This window comes from Puma concolor, chromosome D4 (assembly GCF_028749965.1).
Source record: "Puma concolor isolate L17-30 chromosome D4, mPumCon1.1.hap2, whole genome shotgun sequence".
NCBI lineage: Eukaryota > Metazoa > Chordata > Mammalia > Carnivora > Felidae > Puma > Puma concolor.
In genome coordinates this window covers 6,978,924-6,996,733 of record NC_141679.1, presented here as the reverse complement: position 1 = coordinate 6,996,733, position 17,810 = coordinate 6,978,924, and the positions used below count along the sequence as shown (strand labels likewise).

At 46.9% G+C, this 17,810-nt stretch overlaps 2 protein-coding genes across 5 annotated transcripts in view; one reads left to right on the top strand and one right to left on the bottom strand.

Moving 5' to 3' along the window:
* Positions 1 to 579: 579 nt before the first annotated feature.
* AK3 (adenylate kinase 3) lies at positions 580 to 15,636 on the bottom strand. Its single transcript, XM_086684894.1, has 5 exons — positions 15,371 to 15,636; positions 9,025 to 9,144; positions 7,844 to 8,016; positions 7,180 to 7,298; positions 580 to 3,221 (listed from the first exon to the last, which is right to left on the bottom strand). Exons 1-5 carry the CDS (start codon positions 15,519 to 15,521, stop codon positions 3,101 to 3,103), a joined length of 684 nt encoding a protein of 227 aa, XP_086541020.1. The 5' UTR covers positions 15,522 to 15,636; the 3' UTR covers positions 580 to 3,100.
* Positions 15,637 to 15,776: 140 nt separating this feature from the next.
* Positions 15,777 to 17,810, top strand: part of RCL1 (RNA terminal phosphate cyclase like 1) — a 97,751-nt gene continuing 95,717 nt past the window's right edge. For all 4 annotated transcript variants that reach the window (XM_086684892.1, XM_086684888.1, XM_086684890.1 and 1 more), the window contains exons 1-2: positions 15,777 to 16,075; positions 16,699 to 16,885. The gene's annotated coding sequence lies outside the window, so the exon portion shown is untranslated. The remainder of the gene's footprint in view (positions 16,076 to 16,698; positions 16,886 to 17,810) is intronic.

Genomic DNA, 17,810 nt, shown 5'->3' with positions numbered 1-17,810 from the left:
TTTCCATAGTGGACGTTTGTTACCATGTCACAGGTCTCCGAAAAGCAGACTCCTAGAAGAGGTATTTGCTTGCTTGCTTAAGCTGATGGCGGGGTGGCGGGGGGTTGGGGGGGGTTACAAACATGAATAAAATGTTGATTATGAATTGCTTAGCATCTAATAGTGAAGTCAAAACCATTCTCATACGCCTTGAAGAATTAGATTTGAACTTTTTTCTGAGTATGAAAATGATAAAATGATTGGATCGTTCACTTGGTTTCTTAAAACAGCATGGTTCTTCCTGCTGTTTACTATTCAAACACTTAAGAGTCTTTTGGTAAAATATGAAACATCATCAAATTGATTTCCTCGGGTAAAATCCTTCCAAAATACAATTTGGCATGACAATTTAACTTTACCCAGTGCTACATATATGGGAAAACGTGATCGTTAGTTTACAAAAAAAAACAAGGAGTCAGGTATGCACTCTACTGAGCATATTGGCTTTTACCGTGCTTTACACATTTTAAACTAGTAACTTCCAAAATCAAAATCTTGAATTGCAAAGTTAAGAAAGCTATTTATTTTGTCAACGAGAAGATACAAATTTATTCTTGATGTTGGTTGCGGGTACTAACAGCAGTTTCAGGTCTGTAATCACCATGATTTGTTGTTAACGTAAGTTTTGCCACGGACTATTGAATGTCTCAGATATTTTGCTCAGATATTTGCCATTGTAAACACCTGGCTGGAAAACAGCTATGGACTGGGGGTTAAAAGTTTGAGCCAGTATTTAACCCATCTCAAAAGAGAGATGGAGACTATTTGCAGATGGTGTTGCCAATGGGCATTTCCCGCAGCACATTCTGCTCGCGAAAGGTGTACCAGAACGACGGGTACCCCAGAACGCAGGGTCGTGGGCTGAGGTACCGTCCTCACCAGCCTTTTAACTAAGGCATGGTAGCTTCTCCTCGCCATGGCATTCAGCTCTGGACATACTTCCATGTGGCACTTAAATCATGAAGGCGGTCACTGAGCTTTTCAACAATGACAGTCTTCATCAGAACTGTCTATGACATCAACTGGGCGTAAAACAAGTTCTCTCTATTTGCTTTAATAAAGCAAAAAAGTAATAGTGCGAGCATTTCCCAAAGTAATGGATGTACGTGCAAAACTTCCGGTTATGTGTTCTGAGGCGGGGAGGGAGTGGTCACAGGAAGAGGTCTTACTTTCAATAGCCACGTACTTCTGCCCTTTTTGAGTTCCAAATCCAAGTGTGTCCAGTATGCCCGCAATACTACAGCAGGAGATCTAGCTTAAAATGAAACCAGCCTCTGTACTGGTTTAAGACACAGTTTTAATTTTAAGACAATTATTAGAAAGTAGTCACTAATTCGGAAGTGCGGGAGACATCAGGGCAGCAGAACAGAAGGGTGGGATGGAGTCAGCCCTGTGGAATGCTGGACACAGAGTAATACCCACAGTTCTAAAATTCACTTTTATTGTAGAACATTAATACTCATGTACCTGCTAACCCAGTGATAATTCCTAAGCTTAGTAGTTCACAACCGTTTTAGAAAGCACATAATATTAACATTCAAATAAAGCATCGTAGAAACTTTTGTAAAGAAATGCTTACTATTTTTAAAAGCCTTGGTCCATTCTGAAAGATTAACGTTGAATTTTTAAAAATCGAAAGAGAAGAGTTTCTCCCTACAGAATAAAGAACAACTTGCTGGCATGTGTATTTTAAGCGCCTGGAATAAAATGGGCCAAATGTTCACAGGCAGTTAACCGCTTGTACGAGGACTCGTTTCGTTGGACTCAGCACCAGGTAAAATAAGAGTAAATGTGCCCTTGAAGATGTGGTTGGGTTTCCCCTCCGCCTCATCGCCCCGCTCTTCCCAGCAGGCCACGGGACAGAAGCGTGCATCCTTGCTGCCCCGCTAAGAAACCAAATTGTCATCACTCTTAGATGGCTGCCCAGCATGCAAACACAGTTCTCCTGCCAGACGACGGGGCAGCAGGGAAAGCGAGGTGTCCGCTTCTCTGATGAACAAAGAACTTCAGCAAACTCAGTTACCTTCCCGGTCCTTTTCAGCCTTTCAGGTAAATCCTTCTTAATTGCTACACCTGATTACTAATTAGGATTGTTCCCTCTGTCAAGGGAATGCTCCCCAGGCACACCTGTTCCTACTTCCTGATGACCAAGTATGCTTACTTCACTTCGGGCCGTGGCTTTGCTTTTCTTTTTGTACTTTAACTGGTTACTCTTCACCCAGAGGTTACACACTGATCAGAAGCTGGCAAGTAGGTCATATTTCTGGCAAGTAGCACATATTTCTTAACCTGAGTAACACCCAGAAACATAAGACTGTAATGACATTTTCTGTGGACAATTCAACTTCGGTGCTTCTGCAAGAACTTCTAGGGTCCCTTTCTAACATTTTCCTCAGGACACGTATTCTCAAAAGACAACATGTCATAGGAAAGTAGTATTTTCCTATATGCTAGTTTAATACAATTGTATAGCAGACTGAAAATTCTGAGTAAACTGAAGGTATGTTTAACGACAAAATAAATACAGCAAAAATGGCTATGCTTGTAAGTTTCTTAGTATAAAGGCAGCAGTGAATTTGCATCCTGAAACATGCGCGTTTCCAGTTGTTTTCTGGAATTTGATAGACCTAGTGTCTCACAAAACCATGTACCATAATGCTAGTGATGCCGTTTTTTGGGCAACAGTCTACGCAAATTTCTCTGATGAGATACTTTCCAGAGTGACGTGGAATTTTTTTTATTAGCTTTTCCAGAAAAATAAAATTTGTATCACTTGCTCTTCTGAACAAAACTTACGTTATTTCCGATTGCTCTTTTAATTATCCTTTAGACAAATTTTCAGAAGTTAAGACATATCTGATATTTTTTAATTGCATGCCCATAGAAGATAAGTGGATAAAACACATTGGACGGAAATATAAATCTTCGTCATTGGACATATCCTTAATTTCCAGAATAAAATCAGTACAACTGAAACTAATACAATTTTCAAAAAAACTCATACATGGCAGGCTGCGGACGAGGAGCCCCTGCTCATCTTACTGGTTTTATGCACTTTTCCTCATGGAGTAACTGATGCTTTCTGGTTTACTTGTGGAACCCTTGTTTGTAGGAAAGCATAGACATAGGGCCAGATCTTGTTGGTTTCTGTTCCGGAGAATGTTTCCAACACCCCCTTTTTCCTAAAGATGACAAACAGAAAAACACAGGTCTGACTCTTCCTAATGAGCTTTTTCAAAGTGATTGTTGTTGTTGTTTTCTTTTTTTAAATGTTGATTTATTTTGAGAGAGAGAGCAGGTTCTGACACGGACCTCAAACCCACGAACCATGAGATCATGACCTGAGCAGGAACCAAGAGTCAGACGCTTAATGACTTAGCCACCCAGGTACCCCTCAAAGTGATTCTTCAAAGATGATGATGTGAGGGGCGCATGGCTGGCTCAGTCGGTAGAACATCCAACTCTTGATCTCAGGGTGGTGAGTTCAAGCCCTTGAGGGGTAGAGTTTACTTAAAAAAAAAAAAAAAGTGGATTTAGGGGTCTCAGTTAGTAATCTGTGATCCAGAGAAAGAGGCATTGGCTTAGCGTTGGTAAACCTAGATTTTAGTTTCAGCTGTGCCCTCTGGCTTATGGAAACAGTCACTTGAAAAACAGTAGCACTTATTTATTGAGTATGTGCTCAGTGTTTTAAATATACTGGCTCACTTAATCCTTTCTGGAGCTCAGATTCCTTTTGTTACTGATACAACTGTGTGTTTAGAAAGTAACAGCCCAGATCACACACGGAGTAGCTCCCCAACACGGGGCCTGTCAGATACCTTTCCTTGCCTCTGTCTACTTCCCCACTTGCAAAACTGCTGTCAAATACTTGCTTGTGCTTCCTTCTTTTTGCCTAGTTTTATTTCTTCCTCTATGCTATCCTTTCACATTTTAGAGGAAAAGGGAATACAAAGTTTTTATTGAGCTTCCTATTGTGTTTCTCCATTTTTCCCCAGGCAGATTTGTCTGGCTTGCCATCAGACCAGCAGCCAGTGTCTGTTTACTCCTGGGGGTGAGATCAGAATCCCAGGGTTGCTCCTCAAAAGACAGACTCCCTCCAGACATGCTGGCATTCCTCTCTTTGCTTACCCTCCTCCTGGAACCCACAGGCACACAGTGTCTTCAAGGCTGAACCCTGCTTTCTTCCTGAAAACGGGATCATCGTACCTCTGCAACCTTTCACCTGGTTTTCAGAGGCTTCCCTGGGGACAAAAGCATTCCTCTCTCGATACCTCATACAATTGGCCAGAGTTAAGACTAACTTTGAGTAATTCCCACTGTTTTCTTGGTTAAGAAACATCTGCTAAGGAAAGACACTATGCAAATAGTGTAGTCTCTGCATATTAGAAGCCCTCCTAAATTCACAGGCATCTTGTCAAGCTTTCAAGAGAACAAGCTTCTTCACTGCTGTGGCCTCCTGAATCAAGCCAGTGTTACAAGTGAGTTAATTACTGAGGGCACAAGTGCAGGCACCTATTGTATACAATTGTATACAATCCTAAAGCTGTACCTTGGATGAACATGTGCCCTTTTAATTTCTATGTAATAAAACCTGCTTCAACTGTAGGTCCTTTAAAGAGTAAGAACATAAAGCTGTTTGTTAACACAGACCTAATTACTCTGTAAATGTCCCACTGCTGAAAGAGTTTTAAAAACAAATACAACTGTCAGTATTTAAAATATCAGTGCAGGGGCACCTGGGTGGCTCAGTCGGTGAAGCATCCGACTTTGGCTCAGGTCGTGATCTCGTGGTTCGTGGGTTTCTGTGCTGACAGCTTGGAGCCTGGAGCCTACTTCAGATTCTGTGCCTCCCTCTGTCTCTGCCTCTCCCCTGCTCATGCTCTGTCTCTTTTTCTCTCTCAAAAAATAAATAAACATTAAAAAAAATAAATAAAAATATCAACGCATATTGATATTCCATATACTACTCTTAGTTTTTGGTTAAGTCCAGCCCTAGTTCTGCATGCAGGCGTTTAGAAGGAAAAGCTTCAATTAATGGCAAGAGGTAGCAAAAGCCGGAAGCCTGGAAAGACCAGGTTTATCTCCTAAGACAGGGACCTGGATCCTTATGTTTCCTCTCTGCAGCTTTCCCGACCCCTCTTCCCACATCGGGAGAGAAGTAACCGGTGGTTACCTCCACGAACAGGCTCGCAGGGTTCTTATCTGCTCAGCAACAATGCCTTCTCCCTTCTGCTTACTTTTGAGTGAATAACAAAACCCCTTTTGGGAAACACCACCTTCACCAAACCAGGTCCATGCGATTTGGGTGGGACTTTCCCCACTTCCCAGCTTCAAGAATGGACGTGACCAGGGCCAATCAGTGCCGACCAGAGGGCTTTTGCTGCCAAAGACGCTCTCTTTTCTGCTCAGTAGCTCAACTGGTAGGAGATAAGCTGGGGTGTTGAGAGGCTCACGGAGGGACAGCCCACCTGAGATCGAAGCCGCCAACATGGAAAAGTAGAGCCAAGTGTGACCGAGGCCTGAGGACACTGTGTGAACACTGGACACAGGAACTATCGTTGGACCTTGTGGTTACAATACATTCCCCTTTTGCTTAAAGTTAGTGTGAATTAGGTTCCTGACTGATAGCAGCACACAGCACGTTGTACGGTAACCACGATCTACCCAGCTCTCAGCCTCCCCCACATATGGCAGATACAGCTTCCTGGGGGCCCGGCCTTGATCCGTGTGGACCAAAGTTTGGCACGGTGTCAACAGAGGGAATAATAATAGCAGCTACCACTGAGTGATTTATTAGTGCCAGGGCCGCGGGAAGTCTTCATGTGGATTCTCAGTTCCCTTAATAACCCTGTACGGTAGGTACCATCTACTATTGCTCTGACTTGACACACACAAAGAATGTGTGCCACAAAGGCTGAATGCCTTGCCCGGGGCCACACACGCACAGCTGGTAACCAGAAGAGACAAGCTCATTCTAGGAACCACGGAGTTATGGGTAACAGCGACCCCAGAAAGTGCCCTTGTAATTTCGCCCTCCAGAAAGTACTACTAGAATAGTCTGGAGACTGCTGCTTCCGATTTCGCTGCGTACCTGCCCCATTACAACAACACCACTGATTACACAGTGTTTACTATGGGTCAGACACAATCCTAGGAGTTACACTAACTCACCCTTTCGGCCCTTTATTCTTACCCCCATTTAAGCAAGAGGTGAAGACCAGGTGAATAAACAACGAGCGGGGATGTGAACTTGGGGAGTCTGGCTCCAGAGTCTGCTCCAACCACAACACTGTGCTGTCTTGACTCCGAAGCACCGTTCAGGTAGTGCGTGTGTGAAGGGAAAGGGGATGGGAAGGATCCCTCCTCCATAAGCAGAGGGAAAGCCAGACTAAGGAGACTGGGTCACAGATTTATCCAGGAGAGTTCCCGTAGGTGTTGTGGGATAGGAACTTCCTGAAGAGCGGACGGAACTGTGTGAGAACATAAGCTTTCGAAGACTGTGAGCCAAACGAAGGGATAGGGAGCTGCCTGAAGCTTCCATGCGCCCTCCAGTGGCACAGGTGGCGGGCATTCCTGGACTCGCAGCCCCAGCGCTCACGGCAGCCCACCCTTTACCTGCCAGCAGAGTTGGGGCGACGTCGGTCCACTCCGAGCTCCACGTGGGGACCGGCCAGTCTCCTCCCTCCCAAGCAGGGGCCGGCTCCAGAACGAGAGGTCACCTAACCCTAAAACAGTCGGTGCAAGGTGCTCCCTGACCACAGTGGCTGCTCAAATTGGTGCAGTCTTCACGACGTGTGGGGCTTTTGTCCACTGGGGGGAAAGCTGACCCCTCAGCCCTCCGTGAAAGAGGACGCCCTGCCTGTTTCCTGGCTACTGTGTGTGAGCACGCGGGGAGTCTAAGGACAAAGCCCACAGAAAGCTGGGAGAACGCCAACATTCTGTCCAGACCTCGTGGTGACCGAAGCCCAGCCTACCTCCGGGACTTCTCTGTTACACAGGCTACATTTCCCCCTTACCGTTCAAACCAGTTTGAACCGGATCTTCTGGTATGTTAGCATTCCAGCTGGAAAGCATGGGTTAACTGAAAACTGACTTGGTGTTTCATCACGCAAGAGAAGCTCTGAAGAGCGACAGACTCACTGGTAATATTCCAGGACCGGCTCTGTTTGGGCTTCATACGCCTTCAGTCTCTTGACAACTGTCTCTGGCTTATCGTCCTCACGCTGAATGAGAGGCTCTCCAGTAAGGTCATCAATGCCCTATGGAAGAATTAGGAGAGGCTGGTACCAAACATCTCCGTTTTGAAGCATAGTTTTATAAGCAGCTAAGTGATTTTTAAACATCTGTATGCTACTACCAAGCACAAAAGCGTGTTTTTCAGTAAACAGAAGCAAATCCAAACATAGATCGTTTTGCAGCACAGGGCCACGAGACCCCAGGATCATCTCCAGCCTCTAAATAATTTCGTACGTACACAGAATGAATCAGCTATAGACTGGGAATCTCAACTGCAAACCCTCTCAAGTGGTCACTAATCCTTATCACCCCAACTCCTAACACACCGCCTGGCACATAGTAGGAAATCCGCAAATACTTCTGAACGAGTACCAAGCCCCCTGTCGCTCCTGGGGACTCCTTTCCCAACAAGCTGAGTGGACTGGACTCGTCCACTGCGCCAAGTGACCCCAGAGCGTCCCCCTGGAGCTTTGGTCAGGCGTCACAGAACTTCCGTCTGTGAGGGCAAGAGGAATCAGAGACCATCTGCTCCGTGAGAGGCCGGGCCAGTGCCACCACAGCCACTCACCACGGTTTTGGGAGGGTTGAACTCAATGTTGTAGACTCGGCCGCTGGCGGGATGAATCCAGCGAGCAGTGAGACGCTGCTTAATGACCTCAAAGGGCACGTTCAGATTAATCACCGTGTCTATCTGATAAGCTCTGTCCAGGGCTTCTGCCTGTGGAAGTGTCCTTGGAAAACCTTTACAAATTCAACAACAACAATGACAAAAGAATAAGGGGAGGAAGGGAGTGGGGGAGGAGGGGAGAGAAGGAAGAGGATTCATTAATGTTGAACAGTCCGAAAACAAAGCAAGAATACCAGGCAGGCTGATCACAGCTGTAGGGCAATTGGGATGACGGTTAATTCTGTGAGTCAACTCGCCTGGACCATGGGGTATCCGTACACTTGGTCAAGTGTTACCCTGGGTGTGTCTGAGAAGCTGTTTTGGGACAAGAGTAACATTTAAGTCAGCGGGCTAAGTGAAGCAGACTGTTCCCCTGATGTGGGTGGGCCTCGCCTAAGCCACCCAAGGCCTGAACAAACCTAAAGAGCTGACTCTCCCCTCCAAATAAGGGGGAGTTCTTCCTGCCTGCTTGCCTGCCCTGGAGTTGAGACTGAGACCTCGGTTTTTTCCTGCCTTCGACTCAAACTGAGGCCAGCTCCTCCTGGCTGTCAAGCCTGCTGGCCTTCAGACTGGAGCCAGATCGCCCATCGGCTCTCTTGGGTCTCTGCACGCTCACCCTGAAGATCGTAGGACTCTTCAGCCTCCATCATCATGTGAGCCAATTCCTCAAAATAAATACCTGTCTCTCTCTCTCTCCCACCCCCCCAGACCCGAGTATCAACCTACCCTCAAGGATTCCACCACACCTCTTGCTCGGGAAAGTTCACAGCTGGATTGTAAATTACTCTCCACCGTTCCTTCTCCCTTTTGTCGTGACCCTCCCTCACCATAAAATATTCTCGAAGGAGGGGGAAGGAACACGTCACATCTAAAGGGAGCACAGAAATCGTGTAGTCCACTTCTGTTGTTCCCTTCAGATGAACAAGCAGGTCCAGAGAAGACGAGTGGCCCAAGTCTTCAGGGTGCTGGATGGCGGCATTCAGGCCCCCTGCCCACCAGACGTGCGTCCATAGCCACGAAATGCTCCTTCTCTGCCCACGCTCCTCACTCTGGACAGCTGAGGTGCTCCCAACACCACTTACCGTCCAACAGCCAGCTGCACTGAGTGAGGTTTTTCAGCTCGTGTAGAGCCAGCCGAGTCATGACATCATCTGGGATGAGCTTCCCTTGGTCAATGAAAGTCTTGGCTAACACGCCGATTTCTACAGCAGAGGAGGGAGACGAAACCTATCAGCAGGTGTATTTGTTTTATCCCATTCCAGACCCCCTAGGAAACCGCTAAAGAGGACCTCTGGATAGCACACTCATATGATAATGTGCATTGTCAACAGAATTGGAAAATAATCTACACCTATTTCAAATTCTCTATTATATAAAAATATATAAATGCAAATGTACAGACAGAAAAAAAAAAAATGGAAAGCCACTTGCAACTCGTTAATAGTAGTCCTCACTGGCGCCTGGGTGGCTCAGTTGGCTGAGCATCCAAGTCTGGCTTGGGCTCAGGTCCTGACCTCACGGTTCGTGAGTTTGAGCCCCGAGTCGAGTTCTCTGCTGTCGGTGCAGCACTTCAGATCCTCTGTCCCTCTCTCTGCCCCTCCCCTGCTTATTCTCTCTCAAAAATAAATATTAAACAAAAAATAGTAGCCATCTCTGTGTGATATAAGTGATTTTTGTACATATTTACACTATTGGGTATTTTATAAATTTTCTATCAGAAAAAAAAATAAGAATAATAGAAATTATTTTTTAAGTTTATTGTGAGAGAGAGAGAGTGCGGGAGGGGCAGAGAGAGCTGGAGAGGGAATCTCAAGCAGGTCCCCACTCAGTGTGGAGCCCAATGTGGGGCTCAATCTCACACCTATGAAATCAAGAGCCACCCAGGTGCCCCAGAAATGATTTCCTTTTTATTTTCTTTTATTAATTTATTTTAATGTTTTAATGTTTATTTTTGAGAGAGAGAAAACAAGCAAGGGAGGGGCAGAGAGTGGGGGGGGGGGAGACAGAGGATCTGAAGTGGGCTCTACATTAATAGCATACAGCCCAGGGGTGCCTGGGTGGCTCAGTCAGTTGAGCTTCCGACTTCCGCTCAGGTCATGATCTCACAGTCTGTGAGTTCGAGCCCCATGTTGGGCTCTGTGCTGACAGCTCAGAGCCTGGAGCCTGCTTCAGATTCTGAGTCTCCCTCTCTCTCTGACCCTCCCCCATTCATGCTCTGTCTCTCTCAGTCTCAAAAATAAACATTATAAAAAAAAATTTAATAGCAGACAGCCCCACGTGGGGCTCAAACTCACAAACCGTGAGATCATGACCTGAGCTGAAGTCAGATGCTTAACCACTGAGCCACCCAGGTGCCTCTATTTATTTTTTTGTTTATTCATTTATTTTGAGAGAGAGAGAATGAGACTGTAAGCAGGGGAGGGGCAGAGAGAGAAGGAAAGAGAGAGTCCCAAACAGGCTCTGCACTGCCATCACGGAGCCCGCTGCAGGGCTCAGTCCCACGAACCGTGAGATCACGACCTGCACTGAGGTCAAGAGCTCGACGCTTAACCAACGGAGCCACCCAGGCACCCCTAAAGTGACCCAACTTTTTAGATGAACAGACTATAATGTTCATAAAAGTAAAGGTTTGGTGTGCTAGTTGCTTTTCAAATATACTTTGAAATTAAAAAATCGTGTCTACCTAAAATTATTTCTTGAATGTCAATACCGCATAAGTGTGTTTAACTGGCGCTCGAGGAGACCTGAGTGTTCATCCTGATCTCCCAGCAACTGTTGTTTATTAATGAGCGAATTCTTCAACCTCTCCTGAACTCAGTTTCTCATCTTTAAGTGAGAAGGCTGGCCTAATGTCTAAGGGTCAGATTCAAGTCTCCTGACTCCAGGGTCAGGGCTGGCCCACCATTACTACAGGTTTGCTACTGTCAACAGGTTGTCTTGTGTCTCCAGGGTCCTTATCACATCCTCTGGGCTGATTTTAAACTTTTTAAACTTTAGCTATAGGGGCGCCTGGGTGGCTCGGTCGGTTAAGCGTCCGACTCTTGATTTTGGCTCAGGTCATGATCTCACGGTTCCAGAGTTCAGGCCAGGCGTTGGGCTCCATGCTGACAGCTCACAACCTGCTCAGGATTCTCTCTCCCTTTCTCTCTGCCCCTCCTCTGCTCACACGGTCTCTGTCTCTCTCAAAATAAATAAACTTTAAAAAATAAAAATGAACTTTAGCTATCGATGACAGCTGTAGGTTATAAAACACAGCACCCTCAGGGCGCCTGGGTGGCTCAGTCGGTTAAGCAGCTGACTTCGGCTCAGGTCGTGATCTCGTGGTTCGTGGGTTTCTGTGCTGACAGCTCGGAGCCCGGAGCCTGCTTCGGATTCTGTGTCTCCCTCTCTCCCTGCCCTTCCCCCGCTCATGCTCTGTCTCTCTCTCTCTCTCTCTGTCTCAAAAACAAATAAACATTAAAAAAAAACTTAAAAAACAAAAACAAAAACACAGCACCCTCATGAAATACCATATTTATAGAAACTCCACAACAGGGACTTGCTATTGGAAGGACACAAGTATAGGCAGAGATGCTACGAAACATTCGTGTACAAGGATAGTCGTAATGGTATTTATTATGGCAGAGAATGGTTAACAACCTAAGTGTCCAAATAACAGGGAAATGTTAAAAAATATATCATTCTTAAGACCGCTTCGTGGCATGTAAGCATGCTCAAAGTAAGTGAGAAAAAAAGGTATATAAACAATCATTTAGAATGCAACAATTTTGCAAATACAATAGAACCTTGGACTGCACGTAACTTGTTCCGAGAGTGTTCCGCAAGACGAGCAAACATTTCTAATGAATTCTAACTTGATAAACGAGCGAGGTCTTGCAAAACGAGTAGTATATGATGCCAAACGTCACATGATCACAATTGCACCCATGTTTCTTGAAATTCACTTTGATATATGAGTGCTTTGAATCGCAGGCATGTTTCTGGAACAAATTATGCTTGCAAACCGAGGTTTTGCTGGACATACAAATGCAACAGAGAAAAGAGAAAGAAAAAAACACATAAGGCACTAAAGGATTAATTACAATTGTATCTGGGTGTTGTAATTAGGAGGATTTTAATTTTCTTTTGTATAGTCTCGTGACGTGTTTTTCTTCCTTTATAGTAAGTATAGTTCACTTCTAGTTTTTTTCAATAGGAGACAACACCTCTTTTCTGGCTCTGATCCTGTGGGAAAGATCCAATCACACACACAAAAGAGAGAAAGAGAGAGAGAGGGAGAGGAAGGAGAGAAATATTCAAAGAGAAAACTATTAGAAGAGAAACATTTTTATTGAGAATATGTTCTTAGTCCTGAGATACTGAACATCTGTAATAACAATCTCCTGAACGCCTCCTTAAGCTCCACTTTGTTTTCTTTGGTAAAGAACTGTCCTTTTTAAAGACTTATTAAAAATGAGCAGGTACCTGAGGCAAGCTGGATGCCTTTTCCCATGATGCTCTCTCCCCTCCCTCCAGCCTCCTTTCTCCCTGTGGAGCCAGAAAGAGGACAGCAGGCCCGTCAAGGGATGTTAAGGATACACAAAGAGCAATGTTTCTTCATTTTGAAAAAAAAGTTTACAATTAAGTAAAGCCAATTAAGGCTTTAAACTTAACTTTAAAAAACCTTTTATGTTTTCACAAATTAAGGTAACTTGAACTCTCTGCTGAAGGTGTTCTTTAAACACATCGTTACACCTCACTGCTCCAGTTATTTTTCAGAGGCCCCCTTAAGGATTATGCCTTCCTACTTTGGATAACCTTACCCCCACTGGTGTGCCATTCTGGAGGCTGTTTATTGTTACCTAACTACTGAAGTATGTTGCATCAAGAACATTTAGCAAGCAGGCCAAGCAATTTAACCTTATTTAGAAGCGTTAACTAATGACAAAACATTTTGTATGTTTTAAAGGATCAACGTTAGAAGAGAAAAATGAAAACAGCAATTCGCCAGACTAGGTGCTGAACAGAGAAATCCAAGAGAACTAAAAACATTGAGGTGGTTGTTTTTCTTCCCGTATTTGTCTGCATTTTGAAGCAGACAAAAATCCCACCTAAAAATAAGCTAAATGCTCATCAATAGGGGATTAAACAGACTTAATATTCAGCAAATAGATACCTAAGTAAGCATTACAAGAATGAAACAGACTTTTATGTTTTGATGTGGAAAAACATCCTAGATATAAAGTGAAAATACACTGGTGCAGAATACATACACAGTATGATTGCATATTTCATAAAATAAGAGATATGAAGGTTATACACACACCTATATACACGCATACCTATACACACGTATGTGTGTGTTATACACACACATTTCCTTTTTTTTTTTTAATTTTTTTTTTAACGTTTATTTATTTTTGAGACAGAGAGAGACAGAGCATGAACGGGGGAGGGGCAGAGAGAGAGGGAAACACAGAATCAGAAGCAGGCTCCAGGCTCTGAGCCATCAGCCCAGAGCCCGACGCGGGGCTCGAACTCACAGACTGCGAGATCAGATCATGACCTGAGTTGAAGTCGGACGCTTAACCGACTGAGCCACCCAGGCGCCCCTACACACACATTTCTAAAAGGAAACACGAGATCCTGTTCCCCTGTGAAGAATGGGGCTGAGGCAGGAAATGAGAGAAGATTTTACTTTTCATTTCATGTACTTCTGTCCTTTTTCCAATTCTTCTTTTACCTCTGTAGGCATTACTTCAATAATTTTTTAAAAGCAGGTTCAGGGGCATGTGGGGCGCCTGGGTGGCTCAGTCGGCTAAGCATCCAACTCTTTAAAATTAAAACTTTTTTTTGTTACTGCTTATTTTTGAGAGAGACACAGTTTGAGTAGGGAAGGTGCAGAGAGAGGGGGAGACACAGAATCTGACACAGGCTCCAGGCTCCGAGCTGTCAGCACAGAGCCCGATTCGGGGCTTGAAGCCGGGAACGGCGAGATTATGACCTAGTCTGGAGTCGGGCGCTCAACCCGCTGAGCCACCCATGCATCCCAGCATCCAACTCTTGATAAGGGCTCAGGTCATGGTCTGTGAATTCCAGCCCTGAACTGGGCTCTGTGCTAACAGTGTGGCCCTGCTTGGTATTCTCTGTCTCTCTCTCTCTCGAGCACTTGCTCACTCTCTTCCAAAAATAAATAGATAAAACTTTAAAAAGATGAATGTGAAAAGGAGGTTCAGGGGCACCTGGGTGGTTCAGGTGGTTAAGCCTCAGACTTTTGATTTCCGCTTGATCTCATGGTTCATGGGATCAGGCCCAAGACTGGCTCTGGGCTGACAGCACAGAGCCTGCTTGGGATTCTCTCTCCCCCTCTCTCAGCCCCTCCCCTGCTCTCACTGCATGCGTGCACTCTCTCTCTCTTAAAATAAATAAACATTTTAAAAAAATAAAAGGGGGTTCAAAATGAGTTTTTTGGAAAACAAAGGTCAACACCTTTGAGGAAAAAAAACTCATCCTACTGCTGACTTTTTAAAAACACCTTTCGTGGGGCGCCTGGGTGACTCAGTCTGTTAAGCATCTGACTCCTGATCTCAGCTCAGGTCTTGATCTCAGGGTCATGAGTACAAGCCCCATACTGGGCTCCACCTTGGGTGTGGAGCGGACTTTAAAAAGATAAGTAAATAAAAATAAAACATAAATACATAGAAGCAGGTTTCTTAAGAGATGATTTTCACTGACATAAAACTCATCCACTGTATAGAGTTTGACTGGATTTGGCACTGAGTTATCAGAATTTATCTGGCACGAGAAACGAAACTTCCGATAACTATGCACAAGAATAGCTTTCCTGTCTAAGAAATCTCTGGGGTATCAAAGATCTAAGCCAATTTTTGTGACTACAACGAGCCTAAGAAAAATACTCGGGCCTTCAGATTATGGAAGAAACGTCAGAACCAGAAAATCCCAGTGTAACCAAAAAAAAAAAAAAAAAAAAAAAAAAAAGGAAGATCAAACCCTTCAGGTCAAACTTCAGTCCTCCAGGTTAAAGGGCACGTGGAGATCAGGCCACAGAACCCGAGGGAGCAGCAGCGACTGGAACTGGACGTGCTTCTCTAACAAACCAAGCAAGCGGTTTACTTTGATCTTTGAACTTCGAACTCGTCCTAAATTCCTAACCTCTTTCACCAATAACCCGCCGGAAGCGGCCCCCGGCCCCCGGAGGCTGGAGCCTTCGGGGCGCAATTGCTCAGCAGCCAAGATCTGCCCCGCTGGGCAGCGGGAGGGGGATGCTGCGTCCGCGACCCTGCGCCCGTAATCCCTGCACCCGCATACCCGGACCCGTATCCGGGGGTCTCGCTTCCGGGGGTCTCGCTTCCGCGGGACCCGCATCCCCGCCAGCAAATCCCAACCCGGGCCACCCCGCGCCGCCTCCGCTCCGGCCCGGGCTCCCACCTGTGCCCCGAAGCATGTTGTCTCGGAGCAGGTCCCCGCTGGAGAGGTGCTTCAGCGCGAAGTGCTTGGTGATGCGCGACGACACGGTGCCCTTGCCCGAGCCCGGCGCCCCCATGATGACCGCGCGCAGCAGCCGCGCCGACGCCCCCATGGTCGGAGGGAGCGGCCCGGGCCGCGCGCCCTGCGGGGTCCGGCCCGGCTGCGCGCTCGCCCCGTTGTGCGGTGTGCGGTGCGGGGCCGGCCGGCAGAAGGCGGGCGCGGCGCCCGGGCGCTCCCGGAAGTGAGGCGACGGCCACCGCGGCCGCCCCGCCCGCCCCCGGCCGGCCCCAGCGCCCGCCCCGCGGCTCCCCGGCGCCCCCGCCCGCGCGCCCCGCCCGCGCGGCCCTCGCCGCGGCCTCAGCGACCCCCGCCGGCGCGCCGCCGCGCCTCCTCCCCTCCCCCTCCGCCGCCGCCGCCGCCGCCGCCGCCGCCGGGGGCCCGGGAGGTCTCGTCGGCGCCCCCCCGCGTGCCCTCGGCCTCCCCCAGCTCCGCGCCCGTCCCGCCCCGGCCCTCCCTCGCGCCCCTCCCCACCCCTGCGCCCCCGCGCCTCCTCCCCCGGGTCTCCAGACTGTCCACTCCTCCCCCACTCCCAGCCTGCACCTCCCCCCCTCCTCTGCGGCCGGGCGACCGCTCCTCCTCCCCACTTGCTTTCGCGCAGGTTTTAAGGTACGTTGTTGTGCGTAGAATCACAATGGGTGACTGGGCTCGTTTCCTCCCCCCCACCACAGGAGGGGACACCCAGCCGAAATTCAGTGAGGTGCCCTGAGTCCCAGCCCTGGAGGGGTGCCTCTGATCTCCCAGGATCACGCTTTCAGATTCAAGAGTAGCTGTTGTTACTTTTAGCGGAGTCTTAGAAGTGCCGGCTCCTGCACAAGCTCCATTCTCTGCTTTCGGCAACGCATTGATGCCATGGGTATTTCTTCAGTGAAGCCTCGGCAATGCGGTGTTGAACAACACCTAGTTTCTGTTCCTGGAAGTTTAAGTTTAGTGGTGGAGGCAGGTCGTCTCAAGGAAACAAACGAGCAAGATAATTTGAGATCAGTGTTAGGAACAAAATAGAACGTGTGAAAGTGTGGAGGGAGGCTGTGTTATACCAGGTGGTCAGTGCTTTAGGAACCTTTACTTTGCAGAGATGGCATTTGCTCTGGGTGTTGAGTTAGAGGACAGAGGGAGGAAGGCACGGTTAGGGGGCAAAGCCTTAAAACTGTTCAAATATTTCTATTCCAGGAATGGAAACACAAGACTGACTTTTTTTTTTTTTTATTAAGTTTACTTATTTTTCTTTTTAGTAATCTCCACACCCAAGGTGGGGCTCGAACTCATGACTCTGAGATCAAGAGTTGCATGCTGTTTTGACTGAGTCAGCCAGGCATCACAAGACAGACATCTGAGTGCTTATTTCACCTGTAACATGGGCCTGGAAGATTGGCATGAGTTGTTAAAATAACGTGTGTCCACTACAATGCCAGCCACAGGGTAAGTGTATCTGAGCTGGAGGACTGGATGGCGGGGGTGGGGGCTGGGGGGCTGGGGGGCTAGAGGGGGCGTTTAATGGGTAGGAGGCACTGCACTTAGATGGGGCGCCTGGGAGGCTCAGTCTCTTAAGCATCCTACTTTGCCTCAGGTCTTGATCTCACAGTTCATGAGTTCGAGCCCTCATTGGGCTGTATGCTGACAGCTCAGAACCTGGAGCCTGTTTCAGATTCTGTATCTACCCCCCCCCCACCCCTCCCCTACTCTCAAAAATAAACATTTTAAGAAAGAAAGAAAAAGGAAGGAAGGAAGGAAGGAAGGAAGGAAGGAAGGAAGGAAGGAAGGAAGGAAGACAGACATTGTGAATAGGTTGTGATATTTATTCATGATTAAGAAAGAATGAAAACAGGGGCGCCTGAGTGGCTCAGTGGGTTGAGCGTTCAACTTAGGCTCAGGTCATGATCTCGTGAGTTCAAGCCCCGCCGTCAGGCTCTGTGCTGACAGCTCAAAGCCTGGAGCCTGCCTCAGATTCTGTCTCCCTCTCTCTCTGCCCCTCTCCCGCTCACACTCCACTCTGTCTCTCTTTCTCTCTCTCTCAAAGATAAACATTTAAAAATTAAAAAAAAAAGAAAAAAGAATGAAAACAAATGACTTACACATTCAGTTCTTGTAGTTAGAAAAAGGCCATCAAAATAACCCAAGGAAAGCCAAGGAAGGGATTACGTAAGGAAAAAGAACACAAACGAAAGGAGTGGAAAACTTACAAAACAGAAGTGACAAAAGAAGGGAAAAGTCTGCACAAGTCCAAGTGGGGAAACACTAGAAAACCTGAAGGTGTAGAGAAAGTACTTCTAATCTCCAACGCCGGGAACATTTGAGCTTTTAGCTGCAAAAGGGCCCTAAAAGAAAATCTTGAGGAAGTTTGGCT

Excerpts from the sequence above, each read along its gene's own strand:
- AK3 (XM_086684894.1), bottom strand. The coding sequence starts at position 15,521 with ATGGGGGCGTCGGCGCGGCTGCTGCGCGCGGTCATCATGGGGGCGCCG. Across the intron at positions 8,017-9,024 it reads GTGCAGCTGGCTGTTGGACG|GTTTTCCAAGGACACTTCCA; the intron begins GTAAGTGGTGTT and ends GAATTTGTAAAG. Across the intron at positions 3,222-7,179 it reads CCGGTCCTGGAATATTACCA|GAAAAAGGGGGTGTTGGAAA; the intron begins GTGAGTCTGTCG and ends TGTCATCTTTAG.